Raw genomic sequence first — 15,269 nt, forward strand, 5'->3', positions numbered from 1 at the left:
GGAGGTGTTCTCAGTGATGTCACCGCTGATCTCTGGTGATGGATAGGCGGTGTTCTCAGTGATGTCACTGCTGATCTCGGGTGATGGATAGGCGGTGTTCTCAGTGATGTCACTGCTGATCTCGGGTGATGGATAGGAGGTGTTCTCAGTGATGTCACTGCTGATCTCTGGTGATGGATAGGCGGTGTTCTCAGTGATGTCACTGCTGTATATTACTTTCGGAACAGTTGTGGAGGCCGTCTGAGCCGTAGTATGTTTGTTTAAACGTAATAAGAATATCTGTGTATGTAAATAATCAAAATGTAGATGTCGTTGTATAATAATCTGTCTGTCTATTGTAGCAATTGCACAGATCTATAATACTCCCTGTTCAAAGTTGTATAGTCATGAAGGGGTTACCAAGGATAAGTAAACAGATGTACAAATAATGGAAGTTTTCAAATAATGAGCAAAAGTCTTATCAGTAATGTTCACACAGAAAGAATGTGCAAGGAACAAAGATGTGTTTTACAAAATGCTGTGAGAAATTAAGGAGTGGAGAACTCCCTGTTTAGCTTCAAGGCCAAAGTAGCTTTTCTGTATAATTGGGTGTTTTCCAATACAGGAGTTCAGTTGATGACGCTGGCTCAAGGAGAGCATGTCTATGTGTTTATTGTCTGATACATCGGCACTGGTATACAGCTAATACGGCACCGTCTTTGCATATCCCAAACGAAGACTCCATTACCAGTCTTCACCCAAATTCCTCCCTTGACAGTTACTTCACTTTGTTTCAGATCGTCGTATTATTATTTTGCCTCTGGGGAACGTTACATTCAGACCTCCAGAGCTGGAATCTTTTACCTATTTTGTTTGATGAAATTATGAAATGAAAAATCGGTGGAAAATGTAAATGTCGTTTAATAAGAATGAGAAGATTCCAGTCCCAAATACAATAAAAAATAAGTTTTCTCCTAGGGAGCGGCGGCTGCGCTGTATTCCGGGGGCCGGATCCACCCTGCGGTTGCCGCGCTGCATCCCGGGGGCCGGATCCACCCTGCGGTTGCCGCGCTCCCCGCAGAGATCACATTCAGTCCAGAGGCGGCGCTCCTGGCGGTCCGCCACACACAAGTCCCCATTGTATGACGCACCGATCGTCACACCCGGTCACACCTTCTGTATCACCACGGCTTCTGCCGCCTTCTTACCCTTCTTCTTCATTCTTCCCCGTGCATAGACACGGAGGAATAAGGCAAGAAAGACCACGGCTACCCCAACTGCTCCCACCGGGGTGACCGGGTGACCGTAGAGCAAACAGGACAAGAGGATGGCCAACGCCTGGCGCAGAGTCATGATGATGGTGAAAATGGCCGCCCCAAACTTGTTTATGGTGTAGAATATGAAGAGCTGGCCGAACGCCGAGCACACGGACAGGAGGGCGGCGTGGAAAGCGAAGTCCGGGTGTCGCGACATGAAGCGGATGGCGTCCTGCAGAGCCCCCTGTTCCAGCAGAGAGAAGACAGTGAAGAGGCAGGAGAAGAGGTTCACCCCGAACATCATCTGCACGGACGACATCTTGTACTTGAAGAGCGAGTCCTGCCAGTTGGAGGTGAAGCTGTCGAACACGATGTATCCTGCCAGGATGACCACCCCGGAGAAGGTGGTGACCCCCGAGGCGCGGTGACCTCCCCCGTTAGACAGTAAGAACATGCTGACCCCCACAGATATGAGGACGGCAGTGAGATACTCCCAGTACTCGTAGCTCTTGTGGGAGACCAGCTTTCCCATCAGCATGACGGGGATGACCTTGGAGGCCTTGGCCAAGACCTGTGTGGGGAAACTGATGAACTTCAGCGCCTCGTACTGACACCAGCTGCTCAGGATGTTGGACAGGGAAGCAAACGAGTATTTGTACATGGGCGCCCCGTGGCGCGGCTGCTTGGTGAGGCCGCAGTAAATGCCGGCCACGGTCAGAGCCAGGATACGGTTCATGAACACCAAGAACTGAGAGTCTCTGAACTTCTCCCCCGGAGTCCCGGGCTCACTGGCGGAGTACGTCCGGGTCATCACCCGCTCCTGCAACACACCCCAGGTCAGGTACGAGATCTGCGGAGACAAGAAGAAGTGTGAGGGAAGAATGATCCCGGAAACTGGGAGACTCCAGAGGAAAGGGGACGGGGAGGGCCGAGCGAGGCCGGAGGAAAGGGGACGGGGAGGGCCGAGCGAGGCCGGAGGAAAGGGGACGGGGAGGGCCGAGCGAGGCCGGAGGAAAGGGGACGGGGAGGGCCGAGCGAGGCCGGAGGAAAGGGGACGGGGAGGGCCGAGCGAGGCCGGAGGAAAAGGGGACGGGGAGGGCCGAGCGAGGCCGGAAGAAAGGGGACGGGGAGGGCCGAGCGAGGCCGGAGGAAAGGGGACGGGGAGGGCCGAGCGAGGCCGGAGGAAAGGGGACGGGGAGGGCCGAGCGAGGCCGGAGGAAAGGGGACGGGGAGGGCCGAGCGAGGCCGGAGGAAAGGGGACGGGGAGGGCCGAGCGAGGCCGGAGGAAAGGGGACGGGGAGGGCCGAGCGAGGCCGGAGGAAAGAGGACGGGGAGGGCCGAGCGAGGTCGGAGGAAAGGGGACGGGGAGGGCCGAGCGAGGCCGGAGGAAAGGGGACGGGGAGGGCCGAGCGAGGCCGGAGGAAAGGGGACTAGGGGGGCCGGGCGAGGCCGGAGGAAAGGGGACTAGGGGGGCCGGTCGAGGCCGGAGGAAAGGGGACTAGGGGGGCCGGTCGAGGCCGGAGGAAAGGGGACTAGGGGGGCCGGTCGAGGCCGGAGGAAAGGGGACTAGGGGGGCCGGGCGAGACCGGAGGAAAGGGGACAACCAAGCGAGGCTGGAGGAAAGGAGACGGGGAAGGCCGAGTGAGGTCGGAAGAAAGGGGACGGGAAGGCAGAGCGAGGCCGGAGGAAAGGGGACGGGGAGGGCCGAACGAGGCCGGAGGAAAGGGGACGGGGAGGGCCGAGCGAGGCCGGAGGAAAGGGGACGGGGAGGGCCGAGCGAGGCCGGAGGAAAGGGGAATAGGGGGGCCGGGCGAGACCGGAGGAAAGGGGAATAGGGGGGCCGGGCGAGACCGGAGGAAAGGGGACTAGGGGGGGCCGGGCGAGACCGGAGGAAAGGGGACTAGGGGGGCCGGGCAAGGCCGGAGGAAAGGGGACTAGGGGGGCCGGGCGAGGCCGGAGGAAAGGGGACTAGGGGGGCCGGTCGAGGCCGGAGGAAAGGGGACTAGGGGGGCCGGTCGAGGCCGGAGGAAAGGGGACTAGGGGAGCCGGTCGAGGCCGGAGGAAAGGGGACTAGTGGGGCCGGGCGAGACCGGAGGAAAGGGGACAACCAAGCGAGGCTGGAGGAAAGGAGACGGGGAAGGCCGAGTGAGGTCGGAAGAAAGGGGACGGGAAGGCAGAGCAAGGCCGGAGGAAAGGGGACGGGGAGGGCCGAACGAGGCCGGAGGAAAGGGGACGGGGAGGGCCGAGCGAGGCCGGAGGAAAGGGGACGGGGAGGGCCGAGCGAGGCCGGAGGAAAGGGGAATAGGGGGGCCGGGCGAGGCCGGAGGAAAGGGGAATAGGGGGGCCGGGCGAGGCCGGAGGAAAGGGGAATAGGGGGGCCGGGCGAGACCGGAGGAAAGGGGAATAGGGGGGCCGGGCGAGACCGGAGGAAAGGGGAATAGGGGGGCCGGGCGAGACCGGAGGAAAGGGGACTAGGGGGGCCGGGCGAGACCGGAGGAAAGGGGACTAGGGGGGCCGGGCGAGACCGGAGGAAAGGGGACTAGGGGGGCCGGGCGAGGCCGGAGGAAAGGGGACTAGGGGGGCCGAGCGAGGCCGGAGGAAAGGGGACGGGGAGGGCCGAGCGAGGCCGGAGGAAAGGGGACGGGGAGGGCCGAGCGAGGCCGGAGGAAAGGGGACGGGGAGGGCCGAGCGAGGCCGGAGGAAAGGGGACGGGGAGGGCCGAGCGAGGCCGGAGGAAAGGGGACGGGGAGGGCCGAGCGAGGCCGGAGGAAAGGGGACGGGGAGGGCCGAGCGAGGCCGGAGGAAAGGGGACGGGGAGGGCCGAGCGAGGCCGGAGGAAAGGGGACGGGGAGGGCCGAGCGAGGCCGGAGGAAAGGGGACGGGGAGGGCCGAGCGAGGCCGGAGGAAAGGGGACGGGGAGGGCCGAGCGAGGCCGGAGGAAAGGGGACGGGGAGGGCCGAGCGAGGCCGGAGGAAAGGGGACGGGGAGGGCCGAGCGAGGCCGGAGGAAAGGGGACGGGGAGGGCCGAGCGAGGCCGGAGGAAAGGGGACGGGGAGGGCCGAGCGAGGCCGGAGGAAAGGGGACGGGGAGGGCCGAGCGAGGCCGGAGGAAAGGGGACGGGGAGGGCCGAGCGAGGCCGGAGGAAAGGGGACGGGGAGGGCCGAGCGAGGCCGGAGGAAAGGGGACTAGGGGGGCCGGGCGAGGCCGGAGGAAAGGGGACTAGGGGGGCCGGTCGAGGCCGGAGGAAAGGGGACTAGGGGGGCCGGGCGAGACCGGAGGAAAGGGGACTAGGGGGGCCGGGCGAGACCGGAGGAAAGGGGACTAGGGGGGCCGGGCGAGACCGGAGGAAAGGGGACTAGGGGGGCCGGGCGAGACCGGAGGAAAGGGGAATAGGGGGGCCGGGCGAGACCGGAGGAAAGGGGACTAGGGGGGCCGGGCGAGACCGGAGGAAAGGGGACTAGGGGGGCCGGGCGAGACCGGAGGAAAGGGGACTAGGGGGGCCGGGCGAGACCGGAGGAAAGGGGACTAGGGGGGCCGGGCGAGACCGGAGGAAAGGGGACTAGGGGGGCCGGGCGAGACCGGAGGAAAGGGGACTAGGGGGGCCGGGCGAGGCCGGAAGAAAGGGGACTAGGGGGGCCGGGCGAGGCCGGAGGAAAGGGGACTAGGGGTCCGGGCGAGGCCGGAGGAAAGGGGACTAGGGGGGCCGGGCGAGACCGGAGGAAAGGGGACAACCAAGCGAGGCTGGAGGAAAGGAGACGGGGAAGGCAGAGTGAGGTCGGAAGAAAGGGGACGGGAAGGCAGAGCAAGGCCGGAGGAAGTGGGACGGGGAGGGCTGGAGGGGGGGGCAGAGGTGTTTGAATGATGAAGGCTGATTAGAAGAAAACAATTGTGGCAGTGTTGCTCTTACTTGGAGGCCGGCAGCACAGAAGAGCAGTTTGAAGGCTTGCTGTGTGGTGGAGGGGTCCCCATCTACTCGGGCGCTGGATGTCGGGTCATCGGCTGCCAGTGACTTTGAATCGTGCCCAAATACACAAGATTTCACCACAGGAAAACAGATCCCGCGACCTGCGGCGCAACGAGAGACAAGAGTAAGGACAACTGTGGAGGCCAGGAAGCCAGCCTGAAAAATGGCACTGAAGGCACGCACCATCCAAGTCACTAAAAAAGCATCCCGCGCCGGCGGGCCCAAGGCATCCCCCGCGCCGGCGGGCCCAAGGCATCCCCCGCGCCGGCGGGCCCAAGGCATCCCCCGCGCCGGCGGGCCCAAGGCATCCCCCGCGCCGGCGGGCCCAAGGCATCCCCCGCGCCGGCGGGCCCAAGGCATCCCCCGCGCCGGCGGGCCCAAGGCATCCCCCGCGCCGGCGGGCCCAAGGCATTCCCCGCGCTGGTGGATATCACTCACCCGTCTCCAGGTAGTTGCGGCGTTTGAAGTAGTGTATGAGCAGGTATCCCGGTATCAGTATTGTGCCGTAACCAGCTACATTCACCATGAAGCGCAGCAGCCAGAAGTCTGTCCATGCGTCCGGAGAGGAGGCTGCGGGGGGCGGCTCTTCAGCAGAGACCCCCAGGAGGATAACCAGGAGGAGCAAAGACCTGGGGAGAAGGAGAGAAGCATAAATACAAAGTACTACCACCCCCATCATACCAGGATCTGGTGCGGTTATGGCGCCTGCACCAACCATTGACCCCCGAGCATGATGGGACCCCTGACACCAAGCAGCCGCCCTCGTGTTCCCCAATCCTCCAGCACAGGAGCGGCGGCCATAACTAATGAGAGGCTCGTGTGTCGCTGTCCTGCAGATAACGCGATGGCCGTTACTGATAACGTTATCTGCACAGACCAAAGCGTCCGAGATCACTGCTGACAACCGGCCTGTGCATCCGGAGAGGAGGTCAGCCACATCTGGCTCCAGGAGGTCAGGGGTTAATGTGCTGCTGATACTCCCCCCTAACACAATTACAGAGGCAGACTATGGCCGGACCCTCCGCCGCGGGGATGTGAAAGTCTGTGAACAGTTATACAAGGTGCAGATGAAACGATCTGTAAGAGACAGAACGTTACAGAGGACGCGTTCCCGGTGTATTTTAGGCAAAAAAAACCCCAAAAACATATTTTCACCTTCTACATTTTTAAATTAACAAAAAAGGAAAATAAGCTGATGCAAAAGTTTTGGCACCCTGCATGGTTAGTACCTAGTAGCGCTTTGGCAAGTATCACAGCTTGTAAACACTTTTTGTAGCAGCCAATGGTCTTTCAATTCTTGTTTCAGGAATTTTCCTTCATTTTTCCTTGGAGATGTCTTCCAGTTCTGTGAGATTCCTGGCTCGTCTCCCAGTTCTGTGAGATTCCTGGCTCGTCTTGCATGTACTGCTCTTCCTTGGAGATGTCTTCCAGTTCTGTGAGATTCATGGCTCATGTTGCATGCACTGCTCTTCCGTGGAGACGTCTTCCGGTTCTGTGAGATTCCTGGCTTGTCTTCCATGCTCTGCTCTTCCTTGGAGACATCTTCCAGTTCTGTGAGATTCCTGGCTCGTCTTGCATGCACTACTCTTCTTTGGAGACGTCTTCCAATTCTGTGAGATTCCTGGCTCGTCTCGCATGCACTGCTCTTCCTTGGAGATGTCTTCCAGTTCTGTGAGATTCCTGGCTCGTCTCCCATGCTCTGCTCTTCCTTGGAGACGTCTTCCAGTTCTGTGAGATTCCTGGCATATTGTACATGCACTGCTCTTCCTTGGAGATGTCTTCCAGTTCTGTGAGATTCCTGGCTTGTCTCCCATGCTCTTCTCTTCCTTGGAGACGTCTTCCAGTTCTGTGAGATTCCTGTCTCGTCTTGCATGCTCTGCTCTTCTTTGGAGACGTCTTCCAGTTCTGTGAGATTCCTGGCTTGTCTCCCATGCTCTGCTCTTCCTTAGAGACGTCTTCCAGTTCTGTGAGATTCCTGGCTCGTCTTGCATGCACTGCTCTTCTTTGGAGATGTCTTCTGGTTCTGTGAGATTCCTGGCTCGTCTCCCATGCTCTGCTCTTCCTTAGAGACGTCTTCCAGTTCTGTGAGATTCCTGGCTCGTCTTGCATGCTCTGCTCTTCTTTGGAGATGTCTTCCAGTTCTGTGAGATTCATGGCTCGTCTTGCATGCACTGCTCTTCTTTGGAGACGTCTTCCGGTTCTGTGAGATTCCTGGCTCGTCTTCCATGCTCTGCTCTTCCTTAGAGACGTCTTCCAGTTCTGTGAGATTCCTGGCTCGTCTTGCATGCACTGCTCTTCCTTGGAGACGTCTTCCGGTTCTGTGAGATTCCTGGCTCGTCTTGCATGCTCTGCTCTTCCTTGGAGACGTCTTCCAGTTCTGTGAGATTCCTGGCTCGTCTTGCATGCGCTGCTCTTCTTTGGAGACGTCTTCCGGTTCTGTGAGATTCCTGGCTCGTCTTGTATGCAGAGTTTTTTTCTAGCCACAGATTTTCAATGATGTTCAGATCAGGGGACTGTGAGGACCACTGTAAAATCTTCAGCTTGTGCCTTTTGAGGTCGTCTGTTGTGGATTGTGACGTGTGTTTATGATTATCCATTTGTAGAAGCCGTCCTCTAGTCTCCTCTTTTCACCTTCAGCCGTTATACATATGATATGTTTTTATCAAGAATTTGTTGAAGTTTTATTGAATCCACTCTTCCCTCTACCCGTGAAATGTTCCCTGTGCCATTGGCTTCAACACAACCCTAAAGCATGATTGATCCACCTCCATGCTTAATGGTTGGTGGATGTTATTTTCCTGAAGTTCTGTGCCTTTTTTCTCCACACAGACCTTTGATCATTGTGGCCATAGCGTTGTATTTTATCCTCATCGCTCCACAGGACGTGTTTCCAGAATACATCAGCCTTGGTTAGATGATCTTTCGCAGACTTCTGACGCTGACTTTTCTGGTGAGGATGCAGGAGAGGTTTCTTCTGATGACTCTTTCATGAAGGTCCCATTTCTGCAGGTGTCTCTGAACAGCAGAACAATGCACCACAACTCCAGAGTCTGCTGAATCTTCCTGAAGGTCTTTTGCAGTCACGCAGGGGCTCTGATTTGCCTCTTGCCTCCTACCAGCAGGTCTCACAGAACTGTTGCTTGGTCTTCAGACCTGATCTTCACTGTTCCTGGCAACAGCCATTTCTTAATTACATTTTGAACTGAGGAAAGGGCGAATTGGAAACGCTTTGCTATCTTCTTATAGCCTTCTCCTGCATTGTGGCCTCCACCATTTTCAGAGTGCTAGGCAGCTGCTTAGAAGAGCCCATGGCTGCTGCTTTTGGCACAAGGTTAGAGGAGGCCGGGTGTTTATAAAGCTCTTTTCATCACCTGATGATAGAGAACGAGCCATGATCCTAACTGGTTAATTAAGACCTCAGTCACAGTTATCTGAGCACACAAATTTTCAAGGGTGCACAAACTTTTGCATCAGTCCATTTCATTTTTTGTAATTTTTGAAATGTAAATGATGAAAATATTTTTTATTTTTGTTTTTTTTACTTAAAATACAAAGGAAATAGCGCGTCATCTTCAGCTTGGTTATAACTGTTCACAATAACAGTAACACCTGATAGGGGCAAGCACAAGTGAAGGCGGAGTGACTGCGGGGGGCGGTGCGGTGACAGTGGGGGTGACTGCGGGGGGCGGCGCGGGTGACAGTGGGGGTGACTGCGGGGTCCCAGTGACTGAGGGGGTGACTGCGGGGAGCGGCGTGGTGTCTATGGGTGGTGACTGTGAGGAATGGCACGGTGACTGTGGGGCCCAGTGACTGCGGAGAGAGGCGCGGTGACTGTGGGGTGATGGAGGAGTGGCACGGTGACTGCGGGGGTGACTAAGCAGTGGCGCGGTGACTGCAGGGGTGACTAAGCAGTGGCGCGGTGACTGCAGGGGTGACTGCGGGGGTGACTGCGGGGGTGACAGTGGGGGTGACTGCGGGGGTGACTGCGGGGAACGGCGCGGTGACTGTGTGGGTGACTGCGGGGAGCGGCGCGGTGACTGTGGGGTGATGGAGGAGTGGTGCGGTGACTGCGGGGGTGACTAAGCAGAGGCGCGGTGACTGCGGGGGTGACTGCGAGGAGCGGTGACTGTAGGGGTGACGGCGGGGGGCGGTGCGGTGACTGCGGGGGTGATGGAGGAGTGGTGTGGTGACTGCGGGTTTGACTGTGATGAGTGGTGTGGTCACTGAGGGGGTGACAGTGGGGGTGACTGCAGGGGTGGCCGCGGGGAGCGGCGCAGTGACTGCACGGGTGGTTGCGGGGAGTGGCGCAGTGACTGCAGGGGTGACTAAGCAGTGGCACGGTGACTGCGGGGGTGACAGTGGCGGTGACTGCGGGGAGCAGCACGGTGACTGAGGGGCCCAGTGACTGCGGAGAGAGGCGCGGTGACTGTGGGGTGATGGAGGAGTGGCACGGTGACTGCGGGGGTGACTAAGCAGTGGCGCGGTGACTACGGGGGTGACAGTGGGGGTGACTGCGGGGAGCGGCACGGTGACTGTTGGGGTGATGGAGTAGTGGTGCGGTGACTGCGGGGGTGACTAAGCAGTGGCGCGGTGACTGCGGGGGTGACTAAGCAGTGGCGCGGTGACTGCGGGGGTGACTGCGAGGAGCGGTGCAGTGACTGCAGGGGTGACAGTGGGGGTGACTGCGAGGAGCGGTGCGGTGACTGTAGGGGTGACGGCGGGGGGCGGCACGGTGACTGGAGGAGTGGTGTGGTGACTGCGGGTTTGACTGTGATGAGTGGTGCGGTCACTGAGGGGGGTGACAGTGGGGGGTGACTGCAGGGGTGGTTGCGGGGAGCGGCGCAGTGACTGCAGGGGTGGTTGCGGGGAGCAGCGCAGTGACTGCAGGGGTGGCTGCGGGGAGCAGCGCAGTGACTGCAGGGGTGGCTGCGGGGAGCGGCGCAGTGACTGCAGGGGTGGCTGCGGGGGTGGTTGGGAGCAGCGCAGTGACTGCAGGGGTGGCTGCGGGGAGCGGCGCAGTGACTGCAGGGGTGGCTGCGGGGGTGGTTGCGGGGAGCAGCGCAGTGACTGCAGGGGTGCTGCGGGGAGCGGCGCAGTGACTGCAGGGGTGGCTGCGGGGAGCGGCGCAGTGACTGCAGGGGTGGCTGCGGGGGTGGTTGCGGGGAGCAGCGCAGTGACTGCAGGGGTGGCTGCGGGGAGCGGCGCAGTGACTGCAGGGGTGGCTGCGGGGGTGGCTGCGGGGAGCGGCGCAGTGACTGCAGGGGTGGCTGCGGGGAGCGGCGCAGTGACTGCAGGGGTGGCTGCGGGGAGCGGCGCAGTGACTGCAGGGGTGGCTGCGGGGAGCGGCGCAGTGACTGCAGGGGTGGCTGCGGGGAGCGGCGCAGTGACTGCAGGGGGTGGCTGCGGGGAGCGGCGCAGTGACTGCAGGGGTGGCTGCGGGGAGCGGCGCAGTGACTGCAGGGGTGGCTGCGGGGAGCGGCGCAGTGACTGCAGGGGTGGCTGCGGGGAGCGGCGCAGTGACTGCAGGGGTGGCTGCGGGGAGCGGCGCAGTGACTGCAGGGGTGGCTGCGGGGAGCGGCGCAGTGACTGCAGGGGTGGCTGCGGGGAGCGGCGCAGTGACTGCAGGGGTGGCTGCGGGGAGCGGCGCAGTGACTGTAGGGGTGGCTGCGGGGAGCGGCGCTGTGGAACGGTGCTGCCCCTCCACACTTCCCATCCATGTAACCCCGCATGTTCTGGGGGCCTGCCTGTCTCATGTAGTGAGGATGTTGGGGGTGCGCTGGGCAGTGGCACTGCGGGGGTTACACCCTCCTGTACAGACTGCTCCGGGGAGGGTTAACCCCTGGTGGGACGAGCACAGGTCACAATGCCCGGTCTGTATGAAGGGAAACGTCTGCACGGCGGAGAGAAGGCAAAGAATGGAGGAATTCAGACGCGTCCCCCCTCTCCAAACCATTCCTGGCGGAGGAGGGGATGGCCGATAGAGACCCTCACAGACCCCGCACTGCGCCTCTAACCACTGCACCCCAAAATCACATACCGAGGCGCGAGGAGTCCGGAGAAAACTGAGGAAAGGGCACTATAGGGGGATACACCAGGGGGGGGGACACTATAGGGGGATACACCGGGGGGGACACTATAGGGGGATACACCGGGGGAGGAAACTATAAAGGGATGCACCGGGGGGGGGGGGGGCACTATAGGGGGACACACTGGGACAAGGACGCTATAGGAGGATACACCGAGGGGGAGGACACTATAGGAGGATACACCGGGGGGGGGGGGACACACTATAGGGGGATACACCGGGGGGGGGCAGTATAGGGGGGTACACCGGGGGGGGGTGAACAGTGTAGGAGGATACACCGGGGGGGCAGTATAGGGGGGATACACCGGAAAGGGTACATTATGGGAGGATACACTGGGGGGAGGACACTATAGAAGGATACACCGGGGGGGCACACTATAGGAGGATACACTGGGGGGGGGGGACACTATAGGAGGATACACCGGGGGGGGGGACACACTATAGGACACACCGGGGGGGGACACTATAGGAGGACACACCGGGGGGGGGGGGGGGGGACACCATAGGAGGACACACTGGGGGGGGGGGACACAATAGGAGGACACACCGGGGGGGGGGGGAGACCATAGGAGGACACACCGGGGGGGGGGGACACTATAGGAGGGACACACCGGGGGGGACACTATAGGAGGACACACCGGGGGGGGGGGGGGTTTGGGACACTATAGGAGGATACACGGGGGGGGGGGACACTATGGGAGGATACACCGGGGGGAACGACACTATGGGAGGGATACACCGGGGGGGACGACACTATGGGAGGATACACCGGGGGGGGACACTATAGGAGGATACACTGGGGGGGGACACACACACTATAGGAGGATACACCGGGGAGGGGGGGGGGAACACACTGTAGGAGGATACACAGGGGGGGGTGGGGACACTATAGGGAGATACACTGGGAGAAGGACACTATAGGAGGATACACCGGGGGGACGACGACACTATAGGAGGATACACCGGGGGGGGGGGGACACTATAGGGGGATACATCAGGGGGGGAGGACAGGACACTATAGGAGGATACACCGAGGGGGGGGACACCACTATAGGGGGATACACCGGGGGGGGGACACTATAGGAGGATACACCGGGGGGGGGGACACACTATAGGCGGATACACCAGGGGGGGGGGACACACTATAGGGGGATACACTGGGAGGACGCTACAGGGGGATACACCGGGGGGGGGGGGGGGGACACACTATAGGAGGACACACCGGGGGGGACACTATAGGAGGACACACCAGGGGGGGGGGGTTGGGACACTATAGGAGGATACACGGGGGGGGGGGACACTATGGGAGGACACACCGGGGGGAACGACACTATGGGAGGATACACCGGGGGGAACGACACTATGGGAGGATACACCGGGGGGAACGACACTATGGGAGGATACACCGGGGGGGGGGGGGACACTATGGGAGGATACACCGGGGGGAACGACACTATAGGAGGATACACCGGGGGGGACACACTGTAGGAGGATACACAGGGGGGGTGGGACACTATAGGGAGATACACTGGGAGAAGGACACTATAGGAGGATACACCGGGGGGACAACGACACTATAGGAGGATACACCGGGGGGGGGGGGACACTATAGGGGGATACATCGGGGGGGGAGGACAGGACACTATAGGAGGATACACCGAGGGGGGGACACTATAGGATACACCGGGGGGGGGGGGGGGACACACTATAGGCGGATACACCGGGGGGGGGACACACTATAGGGGGATACACTGGGAGAAGGACGCTACAGGGGGATACACCGGGGGGGGGACACACTATAGGAGGATACACCGGGGGGGACACACACTATAGGGGGATACACTGGGAGAAGGACGCTACAGGGGGAAACACCGGGGGGGGGGGGGCCGGGGGGACACACTATAGGGGGATACACCGGGGGGGACACACACTATAGGGGGATACACTGGGAGAAGGACGCTACAGGGGGATACACCGGGGAAGGGGGGGGGGGGGGGACACACTATAGGGGGATACACCGGGGGACACATTAGCTGTCGGTTCGGTCTCCGCTGATGTCACTCACCGGCTCCGGGCTGCGCTCCTCATCTCTCCGGTACCGGCTCACCAATGATCTCACGGACACAAACGTCTCCGGCCGCAGACTCCACCGACCCCCGCCCCGCGGGACAGCGACACCTGGCGGCGAGGAGGAGGGAGTGACCGGCAACGTGCGACACCTACCGGCACCGAACACTACAGCACTGCCGCCTATGGAGACCCCGTAATCTAATCTATGGAGACCCCTATCATCTATGGAGACCCCTATCATCTATGGACACCTCTATAACCTAAGGATGCCCCTATGATCTATGGATACCCCTATAATATATGGACGCCCCTATAATCTATGGAGACCCCTGTAATCTATCGAGACCACTATAATCTATGGAGACCCCTATAGTCTAAGGACGTCCCTATAATCTATGGAGATTTTTGTAATCTATGGAGAACCCTATAATCTATGTAGACCACTATAATTTATGGAGACCCCTGTAATTTATGGAGACCCCTAATCTATGGAGGCCCCTGTAATCTATGGAGGACCCAGTAATCTATGGAGGACCCTGTAATCTATGAAGACCCCTGTAATTTATGGAGACCACTATAATCTATGGAGACCCCTATCATCTATGGCCACTCCTATAATCTATGGAGACCCCTATAATCTATGGACACCTCTATAATCTAAGGATGCCCCTATGATCTATGGAGACCCCTATAATCTATCGAGACCACTATAATCTATGGAGACCCCTATAATCTAAGGATGTCCCTATAATCTATGGAGATCCTTGTAATCTATGGAGACCCCTGTAATCTATGAAGACCCCTGTAATTTATGGAGACCACTATAATCTATGGAGACCCCTATAAACTAAGGACGCCCCTATAATCTATGGAGACCCCTGTAATCTATGGAGACCACTATAATCTATGGAGACCCCTATAATAAATATAAGGACGCCCCTATAAAATATGGAGATCCCTGTAATCTATGTAGACCCCTGTAATCTATGGAGACCCCTGTAATCTATGGAGACCCTGGTAATTTATGGAGGCTCCTATAATCTATGGAGACCCCTAAAATCTATGGAGACCCCTGTAATCTATCGAGACCACTATAATCTATGGAGACCCCTATAGTCTAAGGACGTCCCTATAATCTATGGAGATCTTTGTAATCTATGGAGACCCCTATAATCTATGTAGACCACTATAATTTATGGAGACCCCTGTAATTTATGGAGACCCCTAATCTATGGAGGCCCCTGTAATCTATGGAGGCCCCTGTAATCTATGAAGACCCCTGTAATTTATGGAGACCACTATAATCTATGGAGACCCCTATCATCTATGGCCACTCCTATAATCTATGGAGAACCCTGTAATATATGGAGACCCCTTATAATCTATGGACACCTCTATAATCTAAGGATGCCCCTATGATCTATGGAGACCCCTATAATCTATCGAGACCACTATAATCTATGGAGACCCCTATAATCTAAGGACGTCCCTATAATCTATGGAGATCCTTGTAATCTCTATGAAGACCCCTGTAATTTATGGAAACCACTATAATCTATGGAGACCCCTATAAACTAAGGACGCCCCTATAATCTATGGAGACCCCTGTAATCTATGGAGACCCCTGTAATCTATGGAGACCACTATAATCTATGGAGACCCCTATAATATAAGGACGCCCCTATAAAATATGGAGATCCCTGTAATCTATGTAGACCCCTGTAATCTATGGAGACCCCTGTAATCTATGGAGACCCCTGTAATCTATGGAGACCCTGGTAATTTATGGAGGCCCCTATAATCTATGGAGACCCCTATAATCTATGGAGGCCCCTGTAATTTATGGAGACCCCTAATCTATGGAGGCCCCTGTAATCTATGGAGGACCCTGTAATCTATGGAGGCCCCTGTAATC

At 58.8% G+C, this 15,269-nt stretch overlaps 1 protein-coding gene across 1 annotated transcript; it reads right to left on the reverse strand.

Annotated features, from left to right (window-relative positions):
* Positions 1–880: 880 nt before the first annotated feature.
* SLC35B2 (solute carrier family 35 member B2) lies at positions 881–13,448 on the reverse strand. The gene is made up of 4 exons (XM_075337906.1): positions 13,350–13,448; positions 5,638–5,828; positions 5,143–5,300; positions 881–2,085 (listed from the first exon to the last, which is right to left on the reverse strand). Exons 1-4 carry the CDS (start codon positions 13,370–13,372, stop codon positions 1,147–1,149), a joined length of 1,311 nt encoding a protein of 436 aa, XP_075194021.1. The 5' UTR covers positions 13,373–13,448; the 3' UTR covers positions 881–1,146.
* Positions 13,449–15,269: the final 1,821 nt, after the last annotated feature.

The sequence above is a fragment of the Anomaloglossus baeobatrachus genome, chromosome 3 (genome assembly GCF_048569485.1).
Source record: "Anomaloglossus baeobatrachus isolate aAnoBae1 chromosome 3, aAnoBae1.hap1, whole genome shotgun sequence".
Classification (NCBI taxonomy): Eukaryota; Metazoa; Chordata; class Amphibia; order Anura; family Aromobatidae; genus Anomaloglossus; species Anomaloglossus baeobatrachus.